A 26,970-nucleotide genomic window follows, 5' to 3' on the forward strand; every position below is an offset into this window, starting at 1 on the left:
AGGTATGGGGACATTGTGTGTTTGTGTATTTCTTAGCTCTATCTACTGAAAGGACTTAGTAACAAAAGAAATAAGAGAAAATATATCATTGTGCTTCAAGAGGAAGCTACCAGAATGAAAATTTGCAGTGTATCACAGTATTGATTCTACCAGGCAGGAGTCAGCTAGATGGCTCAGTGGGTCAAGGCACACTGCACAGGTCTGAAGACCTGAGTTTGATGCTTGGAATCCACATAAAGATGGAAGGAGGGAACCAGTCACATCAAAGGTGTTCTCCAGCCTCCACATGCACACCCATGGCACATGTGCCCACACATTGTGCACAGACACATACAATAATAAGCCAAATTTAAAAATACAACCAATGGACATTGTTACAGATTGTTTTACCAACATGTAAATAAATCTTTTAGATTGATTTTAAATAACTGTTTACTGTATTTTTCTAGTATATGGTATCCTAAGCACAAAACAACATCTTGTAGTTTATTTAGTGATTATTCAACATTACTGCTAATGATTATTTGAAACTATTTAGGCTTCATGTGTCATAAAGCATATAGAGAATTAGGTTAATGTTTCTAGGCAAGGAATTCTCAGGGTAGTGAAAGTCCCAGGGTAGAAGCTTGCAGTGAATTTGAGAAAGAATAGTGCTAGAAGAACTTCAGATTTCAGGAAATGTGCTGAATAGAACAGGTGTAGTGCTTATAAACTGCCTGATATTGAACATTTTGGAAGAGATTTGTATTTATGTTAGAAAGCTTGGTACTAACTTGGTAATTATAGAATCTATAAGCAACTCTTATCTAGTTTTGTTGTTGTTCCTCCCTAGCTTCCAACTCCAGGCAGTCCTGCTGTGTCTGCCTCCCAGGTGCTGGGGTTACAGAGGTGCTCTGCCATGACTACCTTATGCAACATGCTTTTTGGTGCTGATACAGGGGAAATCGGGGTCTCTATTTGGGGTTCCTGGACTCATTAATAAATAAATTTAAGAATGGACTCAGATGGAAGTACAAGGACAGCTTTGTTAGCGTTTTTTAAGAGAAAAACCACAAGGCAGGGAAACTGTAAAAGTTCACCTGTGGCCCAGAGGAGATGAATGGAGGAGGGATGAGGAAAAGGCCATGCCATTTAAACTGGCATTGAGGCCAGGTGTATGGCCGGCAGTCGGACGCAATGTGAGTTGGGAAGCTTGGTAAAGAAGTCCAGTATGTTTCGGGCATGAGGGGAGCCCAAAGTGTTAGGGAAAGCATGCTTAGAAAAGAGAAGAAAAGGAAAAGCTACACTTTTCTGAGTAATTCAAGAGCAAGCAGATTTATGATCTTCACCCTCAAATGGTTGTAGTTCTACACTAGAGGCAGGGATTCTGAGAAGGAAAATTCCAGTATCTCATTAAAGAACTAATTTCATGTATCTCTTTAGCATGGCTTAAGGTGATCCCATCTTCCTAGGAGTGGTTCCTTAGCCAAAGTGATTAAACCAGCCCAACTGGAATATTATTTCTGCACCCAGGCTGGGGATTCAGTAGTGTTGAGATGGAATCCAGGGTCTTTTTTGTACATGCTGAACTATGGTCCCAGCAACTTTGAGGGGGGAGGCCGAGGGTGGGGGGAGGCAGGGAGAGGGTGTCGCAAGAGGAGAGAGTGGTGCTGGGAATTGAACTTAAAGCCTCATTCAAGACACAATAAGTGCTCTGCCACTGCACTGTGCTCTCAGCTCCCTAGCATGATCTTTTCAATGCAGATGCAGGCAGCTCTTCCAAGGGAACCGTGTTCATGGGAATTAGGGTCTCCGTTTGCTGGTTCTTAGTCTCAATCGATTAAAAAAAAAAATCTTCTCAGATGGGGACTCAAAGCAGGTAAGCCAGCAGCTGCTGGGAGGAGGTAGATAAATAAGAGGGGTGAAGTCGTGCTTTTTGAGGTAGGAAGGACAGGAATGGGAGACTACAAGAAACTGCGTGAGGGAAGGGTGGTGCTGATGGTGGTGTGAGAATGCCAGGTGTCAGATCAATGGCTTCGGATTTGGGTCAGTATGGGAAAAGGGAAGATAGAGAGTGGGAAAAGGAAAATGTATGCTTTTCCTTAACTCAGACAGGTTTTGCGAAATGATACATGTGAGATAGTTGTTAACAACTATGTTAATTAAGCCAGAAGAGTCTTTTAATAATAGCCAGACCAAGAGTAGGCTAACACCTCTAAAATGTTTCTTGGTGCCCCTAAGTTCAGGGGTGTACCATTTTTAAAGGCAAAAACCACAATGACATCAGTATTCTTAGAGGGGTTGGAATAACCTTGTAACATCTGTCTTTTTGCAGTGCTAAGCAGTATTTTCCAGACACAACACAATTTTGATTTGCACTTCCTCTAGTTAGTTTCAGTTTGTTTTAGCTTGCATAAACATTAATTATTTTGGTTAATGCATCTGGACCGTGCATGGTCAGGGTCACTGATGGTCCCAAAGCATTGCCAAGGAAGATGTGGCTATTGGGGTAGGGGGTGGAAGGGTGAGAAGTGTCTAGGCCAACACAGTGAAGTTAGAACAAGATGGCATTACCTTGAAAGACCCTAACCCTTCAGGCTTGCACCCCCCAAGCCCCAGGAGAATAAGGAACTAAAAAGAAAACTAGTTTCAAGGGCAACCTGACTCAGCCATTATTCAACCACCCCTGCCACAATGTAACAATGTAAAGAGATCTCTGTTAAGAGATGCGCTCAACTGTGACTGGGATAATTGCAAGTGTTCAGGAAGGACCACTGTGACCTTTGTGTAAACTCCACTCCCACCCTGATACCCCCCCTTGAGGTTTTGGGAAAAATGTGCATGCGACATGACTGTACCCACCCTGTGATCAGGCCGTGATCTTATGAAATTAGCCTCTAGACATAAATCAATCGAAATGAAATTATATGGGAATTGTAATCTTATGGCTTTTATGGGTTTTTCCTTTAAAAGTACCTATGTGATTGCAATAGGCGCGACTCTTGCTCTCTGGAGCTGAGTTTGCCCGACTGTACAGCCGCAATAAACCTCTTGCTGTTTGCATCAACTGGACCGGAGTCTGGGTTCTTGGGGCGCCCACTTGAGACCCTAGATTTTGGGGTCTATCAACCTTAGTCAGTTCACCTGTAAGTAAAGATCTATAAACAATTGCCTCTAGGGGAAAGGCTTCTGAGATCAAAGCACATTGCCTCATTTAAAAAATTACACTTATTTTTGTGTGTGCAAGCCAACACATGCATATAGAGGTCAGGGGATAACCTGTGGGTTCTCTCCTTCCACCATGTGGATCCAGGGGATCAAACTCAGGTCCCTGGGCTTGGTAGCAAGTGCCTTTACTCACTGAACCATCTTTCTGACCCCCTTCCATCTTAAAAAAAAATTTTTTTTTCATATGTATCAGCCTTCTTGAGGCTTGTTCTCCATGATTGATAGGCCTATTTGGATTACTCTTTGTTTTTCTTCGTAACAAGCTGCCAGCAGATGACCTGGTCCTCTGACTCTTACAATCTTTCTGCCCCCTCTTCTCAAGCATTCCCTGAGCCTTAGTTGTAGGGATTATGTAATAGATATATCAATTGATGTTAGGCCCATTTGGATTACTCTTTTTTGTTTGTTTGTTTGTTTGTTTTTCTTTTTTTTTGTTTTTTTGTTTTTTGTTTTTGAGACAGGGTCTCTCTGTGTAGCTTTGTGCCTTTCCTGGATCTTGCTCTGTAGACCAGGCTGGCCTCGAACTCATAAAGATCCACCTGCCTCTGCCTCCCGAGTGCTGGGATTAAAGGCATGCACCACCACCCCGGCTTGGATTACTCTTACAGGAAGAGGTAGTTGTATGTCTTTGTAGTCTCTTTTGGGCAGTTTAAAGTGCCATGTTTCCATCTTACAAAGAGAGTTCAGATTCTAGTCTATCTCTTCCTCTCTTTCTCCTTCTCTTCTCCCACCTTCTCCCTCCCACTCTTCTCTCAACAAGGTTTCAACTATGTTACTCTGGCTGGCCTTGAAATCACCAAGATCATCTGCCTCTGACCTACAAATGAATATTTTGAAAAGATGCTAAAGTTTTAATAAATACATCCATTAAAATCTACTATATCAAGAAAACTTTCTACCTTTTGGGCAGCAATCCAAAAGTTTGTCAACATGCCCTCAGACTTTGTGAAACTAGATAGCATGCATTTATACTGAGGGTCCATTTGACAGTCTTTGAAATGACTGTTGGTGATCCTTTTATCTTTTGACCCATAAACCCACTTCTAGGAGTCTATTTTAAAAGCACTTCTGCCATGAGTCTAAAGTGATATGTAGACACTCATTGTGTCATCTCTAATACAAAAAATAAAAGTAAGCCATTAGAGGAGATATATGCTGTATAAACCAGATCTAATCACCCAATGTGAGTGTATTGGAGGGGGATAACATCAGTCAGATCTGTTGTATGTTTACTGATAGGAAATGAATCACCATAGTAAGTGAACAGGAGCAAGCTGCAGTGTAGATATACAGTATGTAGCTATTTTTTTGTGTAAGAAAAATACTTTTACAAAACAAAATACTAGGTGTTGGATAAACTAGAAAATGTTTAACAAAATGTTTTAATAAACCAATTAATAAAAATAGTTACTCAAAGGGTAATAGGTAAGGTATTGTTGGTAACTTTTTTATTTTTTTTTTACTCTTTGTTCTTTTGAGGGGCCTGCCAACCCAGTTCCCAAATAAATACATACACACAGAAGCTTATTCTTTCTTATGAATGCATGGCCTTAGCTTGGGTTATTTCTTGTCAACTTTTCTTAAATTATCCCATCTTCTCTTTTGCCTCTGGGCTTTTTCCTTTTCTTACTTCTGTTTATGTTACTCTGACTCTGTGGCTGGCTGTGTGGCTGGGTGGCTGGCCCCTTGCGTCCTCCTCTCCTTCTCTTGCTCCTTCTCTTCCCAGATTTCTCCTCCTGTTTATTCTCTCTGCCTGCCAGCCATGCCTATCCTTTCTCCTTTCTAGCTATTGGCCGTTCAGCTCTTTATTAGACCAATCAGGTGTTTTAGACAGGCACAGTAACACAGCTTCACAGAGTTAAACAAATGCAACATAAAAGAATACAACACAACTTTGCATCATTATTAAACAGACGTTCCACAGCATAAACAAATGTAACACATCTTCAATTAATATTCCACAACAGTAAGGGGGTGAAATAGTGATAAGGAAAGAAGTTTGACTTGTGACCTTAGGCAAATGATGTACACATTCACACACAATTTTTTTTAAATCAACATAAAAAGTAAAGTCTAAAAGTAAGTGATTTTAATAACCATAAAGTTTGCTAGGTTGGTAACACATCATTGAGTTTTATTATCAAGTCTGTTATATCAAGACTGATTTATAGTAATTTTCAAGTAGTACATTTTATACGATATTTAATAATATATCTGCCTAGTTTAGGATCTCCTCTCTTTGTTTTTATTTTTTTTTTCTTTTCTTTGCGCGCGTGCGTGCGTGTGAGTGACAGTCTCCTGTAGCCTAGGCTAGCCTTGAATTCTAGATCCTCCTTCCTCTACCTCCTGATTGCTGGGATTATAGGTATATGCTACTATGCCAGGCTGACTGGATGTTTTTGTTTTTGTTTGTTTGGTTTTGGTTTTGTGGTGCTGGTTGGGGGAAAATAGCTTTCTCTTGTTTTCTGAAGCCCTTGGTGTAGCTAAGAGTCTTGTGTTTCTTCTTTTCTTTCAGATAATTCATTCCTTTTCTTTAAAGAGTTTTCTCTCTGTCTTTGATTTCAGTTTTAGCATATTAAATATTTTTCATTCTACTTTGGATTCACTCATCTTGGAAACTTTTCAGGATTACTTTATTTCTATGAAATTCTTGCCCATCATATTTTCTTTCTGAAATTCTGATTAAAGACTTGTTCTATATTCTGTGTGTATATGTGTAGGAGCCAATGCTTTTAACTACTGAGCCATCTCTCCAACCCTGTTTTTAGTTCTTTCAAAACATGTTTTATTGTTCAGCATATGTTACATCTTCCCTTTTGCACTTAAATTTACATTTCAGTATTGGTGAGTGCTAATTAAATGTCATTTTATCAGGTTATTTGACTCTTCAATTCTTGTTACTGATTTTTTTGCTCACTACTCTGTTGATCATTGAGAGAAGAAAGTTGAAATCTCCAACTATACTGCAAATTTCTTTTTCTTTTCAGCTATGTCTATTTTTTTATGTATTATGTTCTGTTAGGTGCATTGTATATTAAGATTGTAGATTCATGAAGAATCGACTTCTTTATGATTAAGTAGTACTTTCTGATGGTAACCCTTGTTGTATCCATCAGTTTGCTTTCTCTAGGTTTTTGGTTTTTTATTTTTTTTCTCCTGTGAAACCTGGTTACTGTTTTAGCTTGCTACATCTTCTGCTGCAGTTTTACTACTTAGTTAAGTGCAGTGAGACTGAACATATATCCAAGTTACATGATGGAGGCTTATTACTCAAAGTAGACATCAAAGGGTCAGGAGAAGCTAAGTATTCATTACGAACCAGCTCCTCAAAGCCTAGAAAAGCTGTCCAAAGCAGATGAAGTCTTGTTTATATACTGCAAGTGAGGAACTACAGAAACCAAGCAGCTACACTGGGTTATAACGCGGTAGCAACAATATTCATTGGGCTTAAAGCATTGAAGGATATCCTGTTTCCAAGACAAAAGGAACAGGGATCTGGCTGCTCCAGTCAGCTCCTCATTTCAAGATGTTGCATCCCTAACACTTAAAAACTACAAATGAGAAAGAAAGAAATGTCCAAGTTCACCTGAATAATTTATCCTGATGAATGTATTTCGTTTGTGTGTGTGTGTGTGTGTGTGTGTGTGTGTGTATGTGTGTGTGTAGTTAAGAGTAGGTTTCTGGGCTAATAGTATGTAGCTTAGTAGCAGAGCAGTTGGATGGCATGTGTGAGGCCCTGGATTCAGTCCCCAGCATCTTAAGAAAATAATACAGGAGCTGGAGAGATAGCTCAGCAATAAACACTTGCTGCTCTTGCAGTTCTCAGCATACATCCATGGCTCACAACCATCTGTAACTGCAGTTCCAGAGGATCTGATACCCTTTTCTGGCCTCTGCATGTATTTTACACATGTGATGCACATACGTACATGCAAGCAAAGTACTCATACACATAATATAAAAATCATTAAATTTTTAATGTAAAGTATGCTTTTGTAGCTATTACTTGAGTCTTTTGATAAACAGGGACCACGTAATTCATTCAGTTAACAGATGGACTGCAATGATGATACTGTAAGATTGTATTACAGTAATATTATATCAATCTTAGTTTATCTGAATATACTCTTGTGTGGTTAACAGCATGGTGTAGTTGCTTGACAATACATTTCTCACCATATCCTCATCATTATATTTACTGTATGATATGAAATGTCTTACCGTTTTGTTAGGTTTTGTTTTGTTTGCTTATTTTTGTACTGAAAGCATATGCTTTGGAAATAAAATTTAGAAGTGCGAATTTGGGATCTTCACCAAGTTGGTGAGGATAACAGTAGATAGGCTATGCTGGTTCAAGATTATTAGGAGTTATAATCAATAAAGAGGGTTAATCTGCGTCTATATGGTCTATATTATATGGCTTTAAAGCCAATGCTGGGTTTGCTTTTGTTAATTGTTTTTGTTCTGTTTTGCGCTGGGTATCAAACCTAGGACCTTTTGGCATGTTCTTCCACTGAGGTATGCCCCTAGCCATAGCATCTGTCTATTTAAATGTTTATCAGGCAGGATTCAAATCACAAATTTCCCATTTAGAGTGTGTGACCATGAATAAGTCATAGTAACACTGAATGCACTAGAACTGATATGGTAAAGGTTATAGGTTCTTGGTCTCTTCTAGAACCAAATAAGAGCTCATACAGAAGCTGACAAGTCTTTGAGTTTGATAAGGGCTCTCTTCTTGGGGCTCAGAAGCTATTTATTTGCTTCAGGACAGAGCTCAACTGATTGTCTTTGGCCCAGCTTCCTCTTTCGAGACATAGCTGCAAGTGTTACAGCTCTGAAGGGAAAGGAATCCTGACTTGTTGGGAAGTCAGGCTACACCTACAGCTGTGAAGGGAGGTATCCTGGGTACCTACAGCTGTGAGGAGAAAGGTTTCCTGACTTGTCGGGAAGTCAGGCTATACCTACAGCTGTGAAGGGAGGTATCCCGGGTACCTACAGCTGTGAGGAGAAAGGTTTCCTGACTTGTTGGGAACTCAGGCTATACCTACAGCTGTGAAGGGAGGTATCCCGGCTACCTACAACTGTGAAGAGAAAGGTTTCCTGGCTTGTCGGGAAGTCAGGCTATATCTGAAGCTGGGGTGCAATGGGGAGAATTCTTGCAGGATGTAACAATCTTGCTCCTCTCAGAGCCATTACAGCTAAGCTCTGCTCCACCCCTCCCCTTAAGGTAAGGGAGCTTCCCAGCAGAGGTATCCCTTTCTTCTCAGCTCCGGCCCAAGATGTTACTTTTTCTGCTTCACTGTGCTAAAGGGGAACTCCCTGCAAAAATGTAGCAATCTGTTCTCCCCCTTCCCCAAGAGAGCTTCCCAGCAGCAGTAACCCTTTCTTCTTCTGCTCTACTCCTTGCCAGCAACAGATCTTCACCCAAAACTCTTGTAGGAAAGAGATTTATTTGGGAAGGGGGAATCCATTAGAGTGGCTGCCTCTGTCAGGGTGGAGAAGGACAGCTGATAACTGAACACACAGAGGGGCTTATATGGGGCTTCTTAGGGGTGAAGTTTTTCCAGGGGGAAGATTTGCATTGAGAGAATTGGTCAGAATTCGATCCCCTTGAGCTTGGACAAGCTCAGATTGGCTAGATTTTATTCTCAGGGATTGGTTGGTTTTCTTGCTCCAGGACTGGTTGATTTAGTGGGTCAGGGTCAGATTTGGCTCTAGTTTCAAGGCCAAACTGTTTCTTTCACTGGCCCTTTTTAGCCTTTTGGCTCTAGTTTCAGGGCCCGGGGGTATTTCTTTCACTGGCTCTGGTTCCAGGGCCAAAGTGTATTTTTTTGGTTCTGGTTTCAGGGTCAGGGTGGGTTTCTTTGGTTCTGGTCAGAGCTAAAGTGTTTCTTTCACTGACTCAGTTTTCAGGGCCAAGGTGTGTTAATTTTCACTGGCTTTGCGTTCAGGGTCAAGGTGCTAGATTTCATGCTCAAGGATTGGTTGGTTTCCTGATCAGGGATTGGTTGGTTTCCTGCTCAGAGATAGGTTGGTTTCCTGTTCAGTTGGACAGGGGCAGGTTTGGCTCTGGTTTTAGAGCCCAACTGTGTTTCTTTCACTGGCCCTTTTTAGCCTTTTGATACTAGTTTCAGGGCCAGGGTGGGTTTTTTTGGCTGGCCCTTTTACTCTACAATAGCCACTGTCAGAATGTTTTGTTAATCATAATTACTTAGGTTTTTCTTCTAGTTTTATTAGTTCTGTATGCTTTCTTGAAATTTTTCATTTTGATTCGGCTGATTTGCTTATTTCATTTGTGTTTATTTTGTTCCTGTCCAGCTGTCTACTATTTCAGTGTACTTGTTGCTACTGTGTAGTCATTTAGGCTGTTATAAAGGCAGGCCTTTTATGTAAAATGCTATCTCCAAATGGTAAAGTATGAGTTTCTCAATGATTTTTAATTGTGGATAACAGGTATGTGTTTTGCACAAAGGGAGTTATACAATTACTAAACAAATGTTTATTGAACACCATGTGCCAGGCCCATTTGTAAGGTGCTTTGGACTACACAGACAGTGAACTAAACAGACTAAACACCTCGGTCTTAATGGCAATTATATTCTGCTTGGGATTGCCAGGCACTAAAACAACATAGGTAGATAAAATAAGAAAATGATAAGGTAAATGACAGGGAATGGGAGAAAAGAATTAGAGCGAGATCAAAGGATCAAGTGTAGGAAGATGGTTATGGGAGCACATCACCCCTCTGGAGGTGGTGGGACCTAGGACAATAGAGCTGGCAAATGAGGTGGACTAAAGTCTCATGCAATAGCCAGCTTTATTCAGAGGATCAGACAATTTATATTCTGAGAGTTAACAAAGGTCATGAGTAAAGTTCTCTCTCATGAGTTCAAGCTGTATATAATCACAAGGTCAAGTTGCACCTGTCAAAAACATGTTTTTCCATAGAGACATATAAAGGATAGTTTAAACAGTTAATTGATTAACAACAGCAAGCAATAATGAGTGATCTGAAGTAAACCCACTCCTATCTGCTACACCTGGGAGGAGCACAAAAACACTTTCCAAGAACAGGTTTGGTTTTGTTTTGTTTTTTTAAGACTGTTTCATGTTGAAACAATTATAGACTCACAGGACATCACAGTATATTTTACATAATGGTTATGTCTTCTATAACCGTAATGCAATAGTAAAGTCAGAGAATTGACATTAGCATGGTAGTGTATGTAGTTAGGTTCCATTTCCTCATATGTGTATAGATTTATGTAACCACTGTCAGTGCAAAATGATCACTTCTTTAAAATGGCGGACATGGCAGAACATGTCTGTTACCTCAAGACAGGTGGGAGGTGAAGGCAGGAAGGTCAGGAGCTCAAGTTCATTCTCAGCTGCTTAGTGACTTCAAGGTCAGCCTGGAGAGAACCTGAGGGGAGGGTGGCTTTAGACCTAACATGGTGGCACTTGCCTTTAATCCCATCGTTCTGGGAGGCATCTCTTTTGAAGCCAGCCTAGCTATGCTGTGGGATGTCTTTCTGTATGCTGTGAATATATGCTGTTCCCATTGGTTAGTAAATAAACCTGCATTGGCCTATGGCAGGGCAGGATGGAGCCAGGTGAGAAAATCCAGGAGAGATACTGAGAGGAGAAAGAGTGGGAGGAGACACTGAACTGCCCTCCAAGGAGCAACATGTAATGGGACACAGGTAAAGCCACGGAACACATGGCGATACATAGATAAATAGAAATGGGTTAATTTAAGATGAAAGCGCTAGCTAGCAAGAAGCCTGCCATTGGCCATACAGTCGGTAATTAATATAAGCCTCTGAACGATTATTTTATAAAGGGCTACAGGACCTCGGGGCCAGGTGGGACAGGAGGAACTTCTGCTACATAGCTACATATCAAGTATCAACATATCAAGACCCTGTCTCAAAAAACAAAATGAAAAAAGAACTATAAAACATCTCACCTCAGGTAGAGCATGATGGAAACAGAGAAACAGTTTTACTCAAGTGTACATGATAAACCAGTGAGTTTAATTGTGGTTACTTAGAGGAGCATGGGCTACACATGAAGAAAATGTCTCTTTCTCAACCACTGTTAACTGCTTATAATCTAAGGGAGAGGAGGGGCCTTGTCACACACATTTGAAGCAACCATTAACTGTCTAGCAATCTGGGGTGGGGGCAGTGGTAGGGCCTCAAGCTCCTCCTAGCAACCTTTAACTATGTAAGTTTTGGCTAATATATATTAATCATATGTTTAATTAAGGGCTTCTTTTCTTAAATTCAGCAGAACAATTTTTTAATTACTTATATTTCTTTTCTATTTTTGGGAGACGAGGTCTCACTGTGCAGTACTTGCTGGTCTGGAGCTTACTATATAAACCAGGCTGGCCTTAAACTCACAGATCTGCTTGCCAACTTCTGGAATTTAAAGACTAACACCACTATACCTGGAAATTACCTGTATTTCTGAAAACATTTTTCCTTTGATCTTGCTTTTTGTTTGTTGCTTAAGAAATTTTTTCTTACTCTGAGTTCACAAGTTGCTATGAGACTATATGGTTAGATTTCCCTTTTAAAAATGCACACACACACACACACACACACACACACACACACACACACACCTACCTGAGATAGTCAATTTACAAAGAGAAAATACTTGTTAGGTATGGTGGCACTCGGGAGGCCGAGGGAGGAGAATAGGGGATGTAGCCACATAGATTTGGCTCACAGTTTTATAGATTTCAATCCATGGTAGATTGTCTCCATTGCCTTGCACCTATGGTAATACAGAACATCATGGTGGAAATATGTAGCAGAATAAAAGTCACTCAGCTACCTCATCAGCAAGTAGAAATCAAGAGGAAGAAGTCAGGGTCATAAAACATCCTACAAGCTGGGTGGGGGTGGCACACGGCTTTAGTCCTAGCACTGGGGAGGCAGAGGCAGGTGGATCTCTGAGTTCGAAGCCAGCCTGGGCTACAGAGCAAGTTCCAGGACAGGGGCCAAAACTACACAGAGAAACCCTGTCCCAGAAAATAAACAAACAAACAAGACTTCCTACAAGGACACTCTCCTAATGACTATGACTTCCTATTAGGCCTTATCATGCAGTCTCACCACTTTCGTTGTTGAACTTGGGGGCAGTCGTTAGCTATCCAGCTACAGCAGATATTTTTTATTACACTTTGATCTGTGGTTGTGGAAGTGCCTGTTCTACATTGGTGGAAGTCAGAGGATAACTTGGAGAAGGCAGTTCTTTCCATTTACTGTGTTGGTCCCAGGGATAAAACTTACGCTATCAGACTTGGTGACAAACATCTCTATCCACTTAGCCATCTCACCAGCCAAATTCTAAAGTGCTTTCTTTCTTTCTCTCTTTCTTCCTTCCTTTCTTCCTTCCTTTCTTTCTTTCTTTCTTTCTTTCTTTCTTTCTTTCTTTCTTCCCTTCTTTCTTTTCTTTTCTTTTTTTCTTTATTTTTAAGATGAGGCCTCACTATGTAGACTAGGTGGTCTCACGGAGACCCATCTACCTCTGTCTCTCTAGTGCTGAGATAAAATGCTTGTACCATTATGCCTGGCCAATTTTAAAGTTTTTAATCTACTCAGATAATTATTTTTGGGGTCAGGAAAAGTAGGGATTTAATTGTGTCCTCGCTCCTGAATGGATAATAGTTGTTTTTAACAAAATCTCAATCGTTCAATTTTATCAGTAAAGACTCGGGAGCCAGATGCTGGGGGTGAAAGCCTGTTAGTGCAAGAGAGGCAGAGAAATACCCAGCTGACCTTCCTCCTTAGCCAACATCCCAGAAGCTTCCTCCTCCTCCTCCACCATCTCAGACAAGATTCTCAAACTGAATGTCCCTCCCTTCTGCTTTCTATGCATCTCTCTATCAGTCCTCCTGACTCCCTCTCACTCTTTATGGTTTTTCTTAATAATCCTATGTTCACTTCCTGTCAACTGGTTGACAACCTCTTGACTTATGGTTGACTTTATTTAATCCTGTTTACAATATTCAAGCAGAAAACTCTTGGATTAAATGTGTTGAGCCACATCACAACTAGAAACAGGTTTTTCCAGTAAATAACTCAATCTCAGGGTTCACAGTGTGATCAAATATACTGCAACGTCTCCCCCCCCCCTTTTGTCCAAATAAAAAGGAAAGGTTTTAACTCTAACACAGTAAAACTATTTACCATAATGAAGCTATTTCTTCCAAGGTTTCCACCGTGTCCAGCTTGGTTGTATTTGGCAATCTTAGGATTAAGTATTTTTGAGTTTAAAGTTCTGTAATAGTTTCATCAGTCTCATATGAATGCAGTAGTTTTATTGTCCTGAGAAGTTTGTAGTCCAAAACTGATCTTTGGGTCACTAGTCTGGAGCCAGAATTTCAGGCCACTCAGCTGGAGGTAGTAGGCAATACCACTTGGCCAATTTACTCTTTTTTCTTGGGACATTTTCTCTTGATGATCTGTCCTTTTTCTTCAGATGTTTTCACTTGTTCAGTGGTCTGTGGATTCCTTAGTTGGATGCTTTTATTCTCCTGAAAAGATAAAAGCAAAACATCCCAACTCTAACTCTGGGGTTAGGGGTTCCTTTTTTTGGCAGGTTATATCTTTCCTAGGGCAAAATATTTTTTGGCAACAGAAAAAGTATTATCTTTCAACTTAAAAAATTCTTTTGAAATTTTGAAGCTAAATATACCTTAGTATATATGGATAAATATACCTATATTCTCCTTCTCTTTATATATAAGTTCAAGGTTTAAATGTGTTTATTTTTAGATCACAAAGGACATTGGCAAATATTGGTGGACTCTTTTTTTGCTTTATGAAGAGTCCCCAGTTGCCAGTTCACCAGTAAATATGATATCCATCATTAGGGTATTATCTGGTTCAAAATTAGGGTTGCAGGCTTACTGGCAGTCACAAAAGCTGCTCTTTGTTCCTGTTCCCCACTGGAAATTAGCTGCCTTTCTACTAACCCTGTAGAGAGTTTTTATAACAATGTGTAAATATGGTATGTGATTTCTATAGCATGAAAACATACCAGTTAGGAGCTATATCTGAGTTTTCTCCATGGGTAGTGGGATTAAAGGCGGCGTCCACCACCACCACCACCACCACCACCACCACAGCCTTGTTCACTGTAACTCTAGAATTCAGAAAACAACTAATTTATAGAGGTCCATCTGTTTCTACTGGAATTAGAGACATGGACTACCACCTCACTTCTCAAATATTTAGTCTTAGCTCCAAATCACTCCACCTCTTAGAGTTTTAGAAAACAAGTTTGAACTGTAGTAATCCTTTGAATTTACTTAAAATATTTTTAATACCAAACAACAAAAATATTATTTTTATTTAAAAAGAAAACTCCAAAGCTGATTCCAAGATGGTGTGGACCATGTGGCAGTCTACAGTCTAACATTCTAACATGGAATTAAGACATGTGATTTAAGAACCATTTCACACCAGTAAAGCAAGTGTGCCTTTATAAATTATCATTAAAAAATATTATTATATTTTTATTTTTTCCATACTTGATCAGATGAAAGGTATTTGTTTGTCTTTATAAGTTAGTCTGGATTGAATGACCAAGCTGTCTGATGAACTGTCATCTCTCATTATTCAGGAAGTCTCTCCTGTTTGAATCTAATCTTTATCAATCTCAATGATATCCACAGCTTTTCTTCTCCTGTGGAAACAAAGGCAACACCTTTTCTCCAACCTAACACATATCCCAGTTTCCATTCTGAGGTTAACACACCTTTAAAATATACAGGCTGATTTAATTCAGTTTTTTTCTGCTATCCAATGTCTCTCTGCAGCTGTCGTGCCTTTCTCATTAGCATTTAAAAAATCCAAAGTTAATAAAACACTTGAGGGAGAATCCAATTAGTTCTTTTTATAAACTGAAGTCTCTTGCTTTGGGGATATTTGTTGTTAATTTCTGCCAAAACAATTACTGCAAGCTCTTTGCCAATGTTCATTTTCTGCCCATAATAAGGCAATTTTAGCATTAGTAAAAGGTACCACAATTTCTGCTGGGTCTGTTCCTGCTAATTGATGAAGTCTCATTTTTCCTTTCAGAATCAATTTAGAAACCTTTTCTATACAGGTCTTTAATTTTTTTTTTTTTTTTTTTACTCTGTGTGTTCAAAATATCTCTTCTAAGATATTATCTTCTCTCCACATAAGAATTCCTGTTGGAGATTGAATAGAAGGCAAAGTAACTGAAATATGACCAAGCTTTGGATCCAAGTAATCCACATGTGCATCCTATAGTTTCTTTTCTACCAGATCCAATTCTTTCTCAGCCTCAGCTGATAGTTTTCTTGGACTATTTTAGCCCTTTTCACCTTGTAAGGTTTGAAATAAATTATTTAGCTCTTGAGTAGTTAATGTAATTGTGGGATGTAGCCAGTTACTACCACCCCAAAATTTTTGAAAATCATTAAATTTCTCCTGATTTGTCCCTTCTGTGTTCAAATTTTCTGTAAACCTATTTTATATCCTAAATAATTGATGGAACCTCCCCTTTGTATTATTTCAGGAGCAATTTGTAATCTCCATCAAGGCAAAATTCTCTTCACTTCATTAAACTTTTTTTTTCCCTAAGGTATCATATCTGAATCAGCCAGTAAGATACTGTCTATTTAATGATAAATTTTAGGCTGAGGAAACTGTTAACAAATTATTTCTAACAGCTGTTGTACTAAATATTGAGACAAGGTGGGGCTGTTTAACATTCTTTGTGGAGGAACTTTCCACTGATACCCTTTAACATTATTATAAGTAGGCACTGTGAAGGTAAATTTTTATCCTTTTCTTGTAAAGTTATAGTAAAAAATCAATCACTATAATAGACCACCCTTTAGGTAATAAAGAAGGGAAGGGAATTCCAGGATGTAAAGAGCCCATGGCTGAATCACCTTATCCATGGCTCTTAAATCTGTTAACATTCTCCATTTTTCCAGATTTCTTTTTAAATGACAAATATAGGAGAATTCCAGGGACTAGTCAGTTCTTCATTGGAGGAATGTGTAACGGTAACGCCCGCGTTACTGTCACCCGTTCACCATGTCCGAGCGAGGGGCTGCGGATAAAAAATAGAGACAAGAAACAGCGAGTCATTCGCCACGGCTGTAAGCCGGGTGCCAGCCGAATGCCGTTTATTGAAAGAGGGAGGAAACCTTAAATACAGGCTTACAGCACAATGGGAGATCCCCGGAGGGCAGAAGTTTGCTACTGAATGTTCTACATTCTTGCATCTAAGCTGTTAACGCCCAATATGCAGGATACACAAACAAGGAACTTCCCTAAAGCATTCAGGAGGGTGGATACCAGCAGGGAATTAGAATAGGGTGGACATCTGGTCAAGGTCAGCAAGCAGGCAACGGCTTTACTCAATATGGGAGGAGACCAGGGCCCTACAGGTCCCCCCTTTTTACTAAAAAATGAGCTTCTGACTTAGGTTGCGTGGGACGTCAGCAGGTCACCTTACCCGTCATGGAGACACCTGCCCAGGTCCCGCAAGTGCTCTGTCTTAGGTTGGTGAGCGCCCCCCAAGCATTACCCGTCTCTGAATACTCATTATCATACAGGCTCAACCACGTGAGCTGTAGAGTAAACTGTTGCCAAAGATCTCAAAGTGGCGCTGGGCTTGCAATCTGTGCGACCCAGAAAAGACCAACAGTAGTCCTAACCCACCCATAGCCAGGAGGCTAAAGGCGATTGAGCCATTCCCTTCTTAAACGAGCCTTACTGCAAATAGGAGTCCTTGTAAAGTGGTATCCCAAAAACAAATGAAACTTGAGTTTAAATAATTTTTACAACTTTCAAAGCCAATTTAAATGTATAAATGTAGAATTAAATTTATCATGCCCAATAAAAGATTAACTAACTGTGGTAGCTACTTTTGCTGCCAGGATCTCCATTGTGCTAGCTGTAGAACCCAATTATGAAATAGCCATCCCAGAAATAGTAGCAGCAGTGGCCACCACCGCTGTAACAGCAACAATGGCAACATCGATGTCCGAGTCTCTTCTGGAGCGTGTGAACATCATCTGTGTCTAACTGCCATGGTCCACTGGCATGGACGCAGCTCCAGGAACACGAAAAACCAAGGCCCATTTTTCTTGATCCCAGCACTACTTAGGCTGGCAGGTCTGCAAAAGAACAACTAAGAACCATAAAGAAAACAAAAACAAAAACAGCAAACAAGGAGCAGAACTAATGGTCTCATAAATGGCTACATTCAGGCTCACAAATTTTAAGGTGTCTTCAAAAGAGGCTAGAAGAATTTCAGGAGGCCAATAGATGTTGCACAGAGCCATTCCTGAAAAGTAGGTACTACACCAGCTTGAAGAGGGTTGCAAAATGTGAAAAGGCTTAGCTGGCATGTTACTGTTAACAAATGAAGGTCATTGACCTTCGGGGTTATCCTTAATCTCCAAGGTGTGACACATTCTTAACATTTTTGAAAAAAGTTACCATACATTACCTTCTGAAGAATCCAACCACATGGCTACACTTCCTAGGCTTACAATAATGTTTGCCAAGGCTGGCCGTATTGGGCTCTCAATCCCCATTGGCATCAGAAGGGGAGAGTTTTTTACGAAGGCCCAATAGGTCTCTGCCATGTCGGGATTTAGCAGCAGCCACAGGGCGCACACAGTGCTCAGGAACCCAAAGAGGAACTTCATTGTCCTGTGGAAAGACACAAACAGATCCCCGGGCCCACACCAACACCGGATCGGGTCCCCTCTAAGTGCCAGTAGAAAGATCCTTCCATCGCACCAGAGGATGATTTGCAACAGGAGCCCTCCAGTGCTTATCTGCAGTGGATACTCCAGCAGAATCCACCAATAAAAAATTTAAATATATAAAACAAGGGAAAGAATAGAATGTGGAGAGGAGAGATGAGCCCCTAGCTCCCCCCTTTTTACTTTAGAAATATATGTTTTTAAGGTACGATGGCAGCGTTCTACTATAGCCTGTCCTTGAGGATTATAAGGAATACCAGTCTTATTAACAATAGAAAAGTCTTGGCAGAATTTTGAAAATCCCGTACTGCTGTAGGCGGGACCATTATCAGTTTCTATGCATTTTGGCACTCCCATGTAAGCAAAAGCATTAAGGCAATGATTCTTTACATCCTTAATCTTTTCCCCTGAATGAGCAGAAGCAAAAATTAGAGAATATGTATCAATAGACACATGGATATATTGTAATTTTCCAAAGGAAGGCACGTGCGTGACGTCCATCTGCCACACATGGTTAGGTAAAAGTCCTCGGGGATTAACTCCCAAATGAGGAACAGGTAAAAATTCAACACAAATAGGACATGATTTAACTATCTGGATGGCTTGTTCCCGGGTTATGCCTGTATGATGACGAAGAGATCCAGCATTAAGATGATAACGTTGATGCAACTGAGTAGCCTTATCAAAGGCAGAACAAACTAATGTGACAGCCATACGAGTAATGGCGTCAGCCCTCTGATTACCTTCACTTAGAGGTCCAGGCTATTGAGTGTGAGCTCTAATATGGCCCACATAAAGGTTATGTGAGCGGGACCATATGAGTCCTTGCACTTCCAATAAATATTCATGAATGGGAGAAATGGATGGTATGTAGGCTGTTGTCTCCAAAGGCATAATGGCATGTGCCACATATTGACTATCAGTATAAATATTTACACTCTCGTCAGAAAACATCTGTAAAGCAAGCAACAGCGCCTGTACCTCTGCCATTTGGGCAGAAGTGCCCTGAACTTTCATTCTCTTCACTATGTTACCAGAAATTACCACAGCAAAACCATGTGAAGTGCCATCAGTAAATACCACACGGGCCTGAGGAATAGGAGTCATCCGTACTATCTTGGGAAATATAACAGGATGCAATTTAAAAAAAATGACACACATCATTGGAGGGGTAGTGAGTATCAAACTGACTCTGCATGGAGCATGTTAATATGGTCCAATCATTATCATTAGCTTGCAACCATGCTATTTGAGACTGGGTGTATGGGGTCACCACAATATCTGGCTCCTTACCAAAAGTTTGAACACTGATCTTGATTCCCTTAAATATAATCTGAGCAATAGCCTGTGGATAAGGAGTGATGTTTTTTGCTGGAGAAGCTGGGGAATGTACCCATAGAATAGAACCTGTTTGCCAAAACGCTCCAGTAGGTGAATGAGAAAAACAAAATATTCATGACCTAAATAATGATAGGGAAAAGACACCTGTACCTTTTCTGGGGCAATCTGTAAATTAGCCAGGCTAAGAACTTCTTGTAATTTAGAAAAGGCATCAAAAACAAGTTTTTTATCTTTAGCAGCCAATAAAATATCATCCATATGAGTCAATCACAATTAAATGCCAATGTTTAGGAATTGCCATGGGGCAGGCAAACCAGGCTGTGTTGCTCCCATGAGAAGCATGGTATTATTTACAGCTCTAAGATCTTGTAATAGCCGCCATTTTCCTGACTTCTTGTAGAGGCCAGTTGGGATCTCAGGATTCTTGTGAAGTTATAGATATGTCCAGCACCAGAATCCAGTAATCTTTTAATTTCAATCCCATATAATTTTATTTTTAACTTAGGCTGTTTATCATTGATAACTGTTTGTCAAAACACCTTTTTCCTATACTTTCAAAGCCTCCAGTTCTACATATAGGTGCCATTTTGCAATTAAAATAGGAAAGCAATATTAATCGAGCAATTTTATCACCAGCTTCTATTTTCATGGTCCTTTTTACATATACCAATTATAAAAGCTTTAAATACAATCTCTACAGGATTAAGAGGTAACTTTAGGTAATACTTCTGAGTATTTTTATAAAATCTTAAAAAGAGGATCCTTTTTTATAGATTCCAAGTAACATTAATGTAAATTGCCAAATATTAACAATGTGGACCAAACAATTTACTTGTATTTTATTTACTGGAAAAATAATTTTGTAATCTCTTTATCAGTAAAAGATTATTATTTATGGGTTTATGTTAGCAACATTATTTAATAAGCGAACAACCCAATACATTTCAGGTGTTATATTTCTATAGAATTAAACCAAGAATTTCCAGAAAGCAACTTAAATTGCAGGGCCAAATTTTCAGTAATGATCAACAGACAAGAGCACACCTAATACATAGTTCACAATTATGAATTCTGTTCCTTAGTTTATCTACCATGAGAATCCAAACATTTATTAAGACAATCAAAAGAACAGAACATCCTTTATACAATGAATAATTAATATCCCTGGAAATTCAACAGCATTGACTTAGCATTCCATGTCTGACCGAAACCATTTTTCACCAGAAGTTGGGCCCGTTTAAACTTTTAGGCGCTAGTCCCTCTCCCGGACTCTGCTGGCTTGGAGCGAGCTGAAGCTGTGGCTTAGCTTTGGCTCCGTCCAGTGCCCGGGCTCTAGTGCTGGTGCCCGCCCGGGCCGCACTACATTGCAGCTCCACCTCCCACCGGCCTGTACCTGTCCGCCCGCCGCTCCGAGCTATCTTGTGCATGTCCACCACTGCCGCTGCTGGGCGCGCGCCCCGCACACACAAACTCATGTTTAAACTTCCTACTCCCATGAAGGGACTACCTAATGAGTTATTCCCACCATAAGGGAAAAACAGAAAAACATTTCCCACGAAGGGATCCTAAATATTGAATTATTCCCACTCTGAGGGAGAAATAAAAAGCATTTGAACCAAAATAAGCAAACAGACAGCAGAACTTCTAACCTCTGGGCTCTCTTGCTGTTCAGCCAGCAGCAATGAGGTCTACCTGCTGATTCTTTGTAATTCAGATGCTACACTGCAGAAAGAGCTCAGAGTTTCAGCTATCCTGAAAATTCTACAATTGGAAGAAGTCTTTTCTTCCTCCATTACCACTGGGAAGAGGCTTCTCTCTTTCCTTCATCCTTCCTCTACAGGGCCCCAATCTTTAGGACTAGTTTCAAAAAATTTTCCCCTTTTTACAGGGAAAATCCTTTTTTCTTGATTAAAATTTTTTTTTTCCCTTTTCTAATGGGAAATTTCCTTTCCTTCCCTCTTCTCTATTGGGAAGATTTCCTTTTTTATTTAAAATCTTTAGCTGTCTTGCCCTTTCTTAACTTCGGTGCCTTCCTGCTTCAACAGTCCAATCAACTGACTGTGAGCTAGCTACACCCATTTCAATTCACCCTTATCTTTTCTTTTTTTTTTTTTTAAATTGCTGGCCAGCCTTACCTTTCGGATGTCCATCAGCTTGTCCCTTCTTTCTCGGATCTCGGTAACGTCTTGGTAGAATCTCGGTAGGGACCTCCATTTGTAACGGTAACGCCCGCGTTACTGTCACCCGTTCACCATGTCCGAGCGAGGGGCTGCGGATAAAAAATAGAGACAAGAAACAGCGAGTCATTCGCCACGGCTGTAAGCCGGGTGCCAGCCGAATGCCGTTTATTGAAAGAGGGAGGAAACCTTAAATACAGGCTTACAGCACAATGGGAGATCCCCGGAGGGCAGAAGTTTGCTACTGAATGTTCTACATTCTTGCATCTAAGCTGTTAACGCCCAATATGCAGGATACACAAACAAGGAACTTCCCTAAAGCATTCAGGAGGGTGGATACCAGCAGGGAATTAGAATAGGGTGGACATCTGGTCAAGGTCAGCAAGCAGGCAACGGCTTTACTCAATATGGGAGGAGACCAGGGCCCTACAGGAATGTTAGTCTGTTTTTCGATTGCTGCAAGCAGATCACATCCTCCATAAATTCATGGCTGTATTAGCCACATATGGCTTTAATTTTATTACTTGTCCTTCTGGTCCTATACACTTGACCCATCTTACACTTTCTTTTACCTTTCTCTTACCAATCCCTAGAAGCTAAATATTTACCTCCCAAAGAGGTCAATCTGGAGTCAGAGATATTGGTGAAAGTTTTGTTACTTATCTGCTCCCATGTCTACTAAACCTTCAGTTTCAATGCCATTTATTTGTATTTTTCGCTTTGATCTCTGATCATTTATAGCACTTTGCCAAAATACTTGTTTTCTGGTCTCTCCTGAACTTTTTATTTAGAAGATGTTCTGTCCTTGATTACATCCAGAGCAGTATTGTTTTTAACAACAGGCATAAGTCTTTTAATTGCTCTGTGGATGAGTTTCTCTGATGCTAGCAGGAAATGATTGAGCCAAATTTGATATTGGGGCTTACAGGAGGCCCTTCAAGGCATTTCCCCATGGCAAAGGGTTACTTTGCTTGTCCCTTGTTGATCTGTATTTATTAGTCCAATGCCTGCCTCTGCCACACCTTTTCTATACTCCAGAAGGCTGGGGCCTTCTGCTTGAATTACTTCTAGAATAAACACTGTTTCTAGGAGCACCTTGCCTATACTCCCTTTTTGTATGACCTGGTCTACCACATTTTGATTTTTCTTGATATTTTTAGAAAGCACTGCCCATATCCAGGTATCATCATTAAAAGTATGGGGTCCAATATCAGCTGTATTTCAGACCCATTCTTCTATGGGTGCTGATCTTGCCTTTAAAGGCCTAACACCCTTTTGCATTCTAAATTAGCATTTTCAAAACTCAAAGATTTGATTAATATTTGTCTGGCTTCTGAATCTGATACTATTCTATTTACAGTTGAGGTCATTTGTAAAAAATTAATGAAGATTCTTTTGGGCCTTGTATAATTTTAGTAAATTACTCAGACCTCTTTCCTGATTCTTAACATTGTCCCAAGCATTTAAAGTTGCTAAACAACATAGCACCAAGGTTTTCTAACAAACTTGGGCCTCCCCTTTCAGTTTTATCATGTAGTGGCATGGTAGGCTCTTTCTAAATTCCTCTGTGTCTGAGTATTTTTTTTTATTTTCATTTGTAAGTCTTTTTGAGGCTTGTATCTTATCAATCTACTTTTCATATTTGGCACAAGAAAACCACTATGGCTATTAAGGATAAAATATGAATTAGTAGACTGATAGTAATTATAATTGATATTATGCCAAGCTCAGTTTGTCTGAAGTACATGGAGTCTTCAGCAATAGGGACTGACCTTCAAGCTCTATACTGCAACCAAGGGCAACAGCAATAACATGTATTATTTGGGGAGTGTCTTGTATTCCCCTTAATGATGACTCAAAAACTGGGTTCTCATGCCTAGTATTAGAGTTTTGTTAGATAACCTATGGCTCTTGTGGAAAAGCATAATCAGTTTAAATGGTAAAAATGTACATATGTGTGTTTAAATTTTTAATTTGCATCTGTTGAGGGTCAGACTTAGATTCTCACATGTGTGAAATTTCAGATGGATTTTTAAGAGATTTTTAAAATTTTTTTAACTTATGTGTATGAGTGTTTTGCCTGCACGTGTGTCTGTACACCACTTATGTGCAGTTCCCACTGATCTCAGTAAAGGTCATTGGATCCCCTGGAAGTGGGGTTACAGATGGTTGTGAACTGCCATGTGTGTTCTGGGAATTGAACCTAGGTCCTCTGGAAGAGCAGTCAGCTCTTTAACTGCTGAACCATCTCTGCAGCCCTAGGACTTTTGTTTGTTTGTTGTCTGAATATACATAGATAAATTTGGCCTTTGGATTCCTTTGTGTTTGTTTTTATGCATTTCACTGTACAAATGTATTTGTATCAGTCACTTTTCTTGTTGCTATGACAATACCAGATGTTTAAGGGGAAAAGAGCATTTATTTAGGCTCATGGTTTCAGATGTTTCAGTCTTTGCTCTGGTGACTCTGGACCTGTGGTGACATAGGGAGCATTTAGAGGAGACTGTTCCCCTCATGTGGACAGAAAGTAGTAGAGGGACTGGGGGCCAAATATAATCAAGACATGTATCCACTAACCTATTTCCTTTAATTTCCCAAACACCCAAAAATAGTGCTGCCAGCTAAGCCTGTAGGGGACATTCAAACCATGAGTATCAGAAAATCTTCGAGTTTCCTTAAGTCTATATTAGATCAGTGCATTGTATGTATTATATTTATCTATGAGAGAGGACTTTCCCCCATAGAAACAGTTTGCATCTGTTCAAGGAAAACACAAAATAATGTGGAAGCTTTAAACAGATAATTGTAATTCTTCCAGAAATTCTGATTCTGTAAGTCTGGAGAGATTCAGAGTTTCTTGTTCTATAGAAAACATATGTGACATTGGGGTGCAGGGATGACCCATCAAATACACAAAGAACACAAACGACTTAGGTTTGCAAAACAGTGATAGAGAAGTTGCTGATCAGTAAAAACAAAAGCCATTGGGCATGCCAGTTAAAATTAAAAGGGCTTTTGCAACATTTAGTGTATTTAGTATATATAGTATATGTATACACACAAATCCCTTATGAATTTAGAAAGCAAATATGAACTTTAAAATGTTAAGAATAAAAACCCCCTCCGGTTACAGTTTAAATGAGATGCAGTGGTCTCAGTATATTAAACTTCAAATTCAATTTTGTCTTTCCCAGTTGGAGTCATTCGATGCCCCGTGTGCAGTCAAGAATGTGCTGAAAGACACATCATAGACAACTTTTTTGTGAAGGACACCACTGAGGTTCCCAGTAGTACAGTAGAAAAGTCTAATCAGGTAAGTGTAAATTCAAGCCTTCACTACCTATGATGAAGCAGCTTAAATGCTAGAGGAATCTATAGAAAAAGCCAAACTTTAGAACATTAATAGACAAAAACTATATCTTTTTAAGTGTATGAACAATAGTGAATAGTGCCAGTATAGAACCCCATGATTTTATCATCATATTTCTGTATGCTACAGAGAAACCTTTTGCTGCTATTTAAGCATTATTCAATTTCTTTGTACTGAGTTATTGGGTGTTGAAATTGTTACTTTAGTTGAAAAGATTTCTTTTTCTGTGTATTGGTGTTTTGCCTGCATTCCAGTAAGCATACTACATGTGTGGAGTGCCATGTATGCATATCGTGCACATGTCTGTGCACACTTGATGGCTATAATAAAATTAGAGGACAACTTAATGAAGTTGTTTTCTCCTTCCGTTTTTATGTGTAGTCTGGGAATCTATCTTAGGTCATCAGGCTTGCAGTGTCAGACAGGAAACAGCTCTACATGCTGAGCTATCTCAGAGGTTTATATGTTTAAGAAAGAAAGTCTTGTGTTTGTGGTGTTGCTTGAAAGCGTTGGTCAGTAGCATTGTCCAAGGTGCTGAATTTTGATGTGCAACAACATCTTTTTCACTCCTTTAAGCTTAAATGTAGATACTTTATCCATAGGGAGAATCTATGGTCTTCTATCATGGGATGGACCTGTTAAGGTAAATTCCCTTGCGTGTACCAAGTATAGAAAACTTGTGGACATGTGAGTTTTAATTCATTAGTGTCTCCTAGATGGTTTCTTTTATTTGTAACAGAAGATCCAGGAAAGAACTAAATCTAATTCTAGTTCTAGTTAGGAAAAAATTATTAATTTTATCTGTTGAGAATTCTTTTTTTTTATCTGTAACTAGTTTCTGTGCTCCCCCTACCCTTTCATTTTCAACTTTCTTATTCCTGAGGTATAACTACAAGGATTTAGGGTTTACTTTATTTATAAAGAACTTATTTGATACTAATTAAAATTCTGTTGTTTTAGCAGTATCCATATTGCTCCCCAAAGGCCACATTGGGTTTGCTGCCGGGGATAAACTATCTCCTTGTGAAACCAGCTTTACCTAATGGAATTGGCTGTGGGTTTACCTTAGGTGTAGTGTGTAGATGCAGGAGACCCTGGGCTCATTGGCCTGCTCTAAGGATAAAAATATAGAAACTTGGGGCTGGAGAGATGGCTCAGAGGTTAAGAGCACTGACTGCTCTTCCAGAGGTCCTGAGTTCAATTCCCAGCAACCACATGGTGGCTCACAACCATCTGTAACGAGATCTGGCGCCCTCTTCTGACCTGCAGTCATACATGCTGTAAACCTAATAAATAAATAAAATCTTTAAAAATATATATATATATATATATATATATATATATATATATAGAGAGAGAGAGAGAGAGAGAGAGAGAGAGAGAGAGAGAGAGAAACTGATTTTGGAGCCTATGAGTTAATCGTTTTTCTAGACCTGTCAGTGGCACTTACTTCCTACCTTGCTGAGTGCTTTGTTTTGTTTGTAATAGACTCTTGCCATGCAGTCCAGAGTGGCCTTGAACTCACAGTCCTCTTGCTTCCCTCCCAGGATTACAGGTATTACCACATCTTGCTCCTATTTTGCATTTTATATTTTGTTTCACTTACCAGAGATCTGGAGTGGTGCATATTAGACATTCCTCATTCCTTTTTGTAGCCTACAGTGGAAGATTAGAGATGTAAGTGGTACCCTTACAGACACAATAATTGAACTCAAGGGGATATCCCTAGGTCTAGCAAAAACCCTACAGAATCAGAGGAAGAGAAGTGGCAGATGGGATCCAGAGTAGCCTTGAGAAAGCAAAGAGGATTGACAGATTGTACAAGTAATTAGTAACATTGGGAAGCATTTATCAACAGTGTGAAAAAAGGTGAAGATGATAAGCCCTAAGAAAAGGCAGATTTTGGGTTCTTGCAAATAACAGATATTTGGAATTTGGCCACTATTGGGATTAACCCACGGAGTCTATTTAATGGTCAAAGGAATTTATTTGGGGGGTTAACTCACAAGACAGAATAAGAGAATTTCTCGCAGGATCCTGGAAGGGTAAGGCATGGTCCATCGCTGTTCTCCACGAGGTAGCAAAGTGAAGAGAGA

General features: G+C 39.7%; 1 protein-coding gene across 4 annotated transcripts in view; it reads left to right on the forward strand.

The window, feature by feature from the left end:
* The window catches only part of Trim24 (tripartite motif containing 24), a 112,118-nt gene that overhangs the window by 26,762 nt on the left and 58,386 nt on the right, over positions 1-26,970 (forward strand). For all 4 annotated transcript variants that reach the window (XM_059257578.1, XM_059257580.1, XM_059257577.1 and 1 more), the window contains exon 2: positions 24,699-24,817. In XM_059257578.1, the coding sequence (XP_059113561.1) occupies positions 24,699-24,817 (119 nt within the window). The remainder of the gene's footprint in view (positions 1-24,698; positions 24,818-26,970) is intronic.

Source organism: Peromyscus eremicus, chromosome 3, assembly GCF_949786415.1.
Source record: "Peromyscus eremicus chromosome 3, PerEre_H2_v1, whole genome shotgun sequence".
Taxonomy (NCBI): Eukaryota; Metazoa; Chordata; class Mammalia; order Rodentia; family Cricetidae; genus Peromyscus; species Peromyscus eremicus.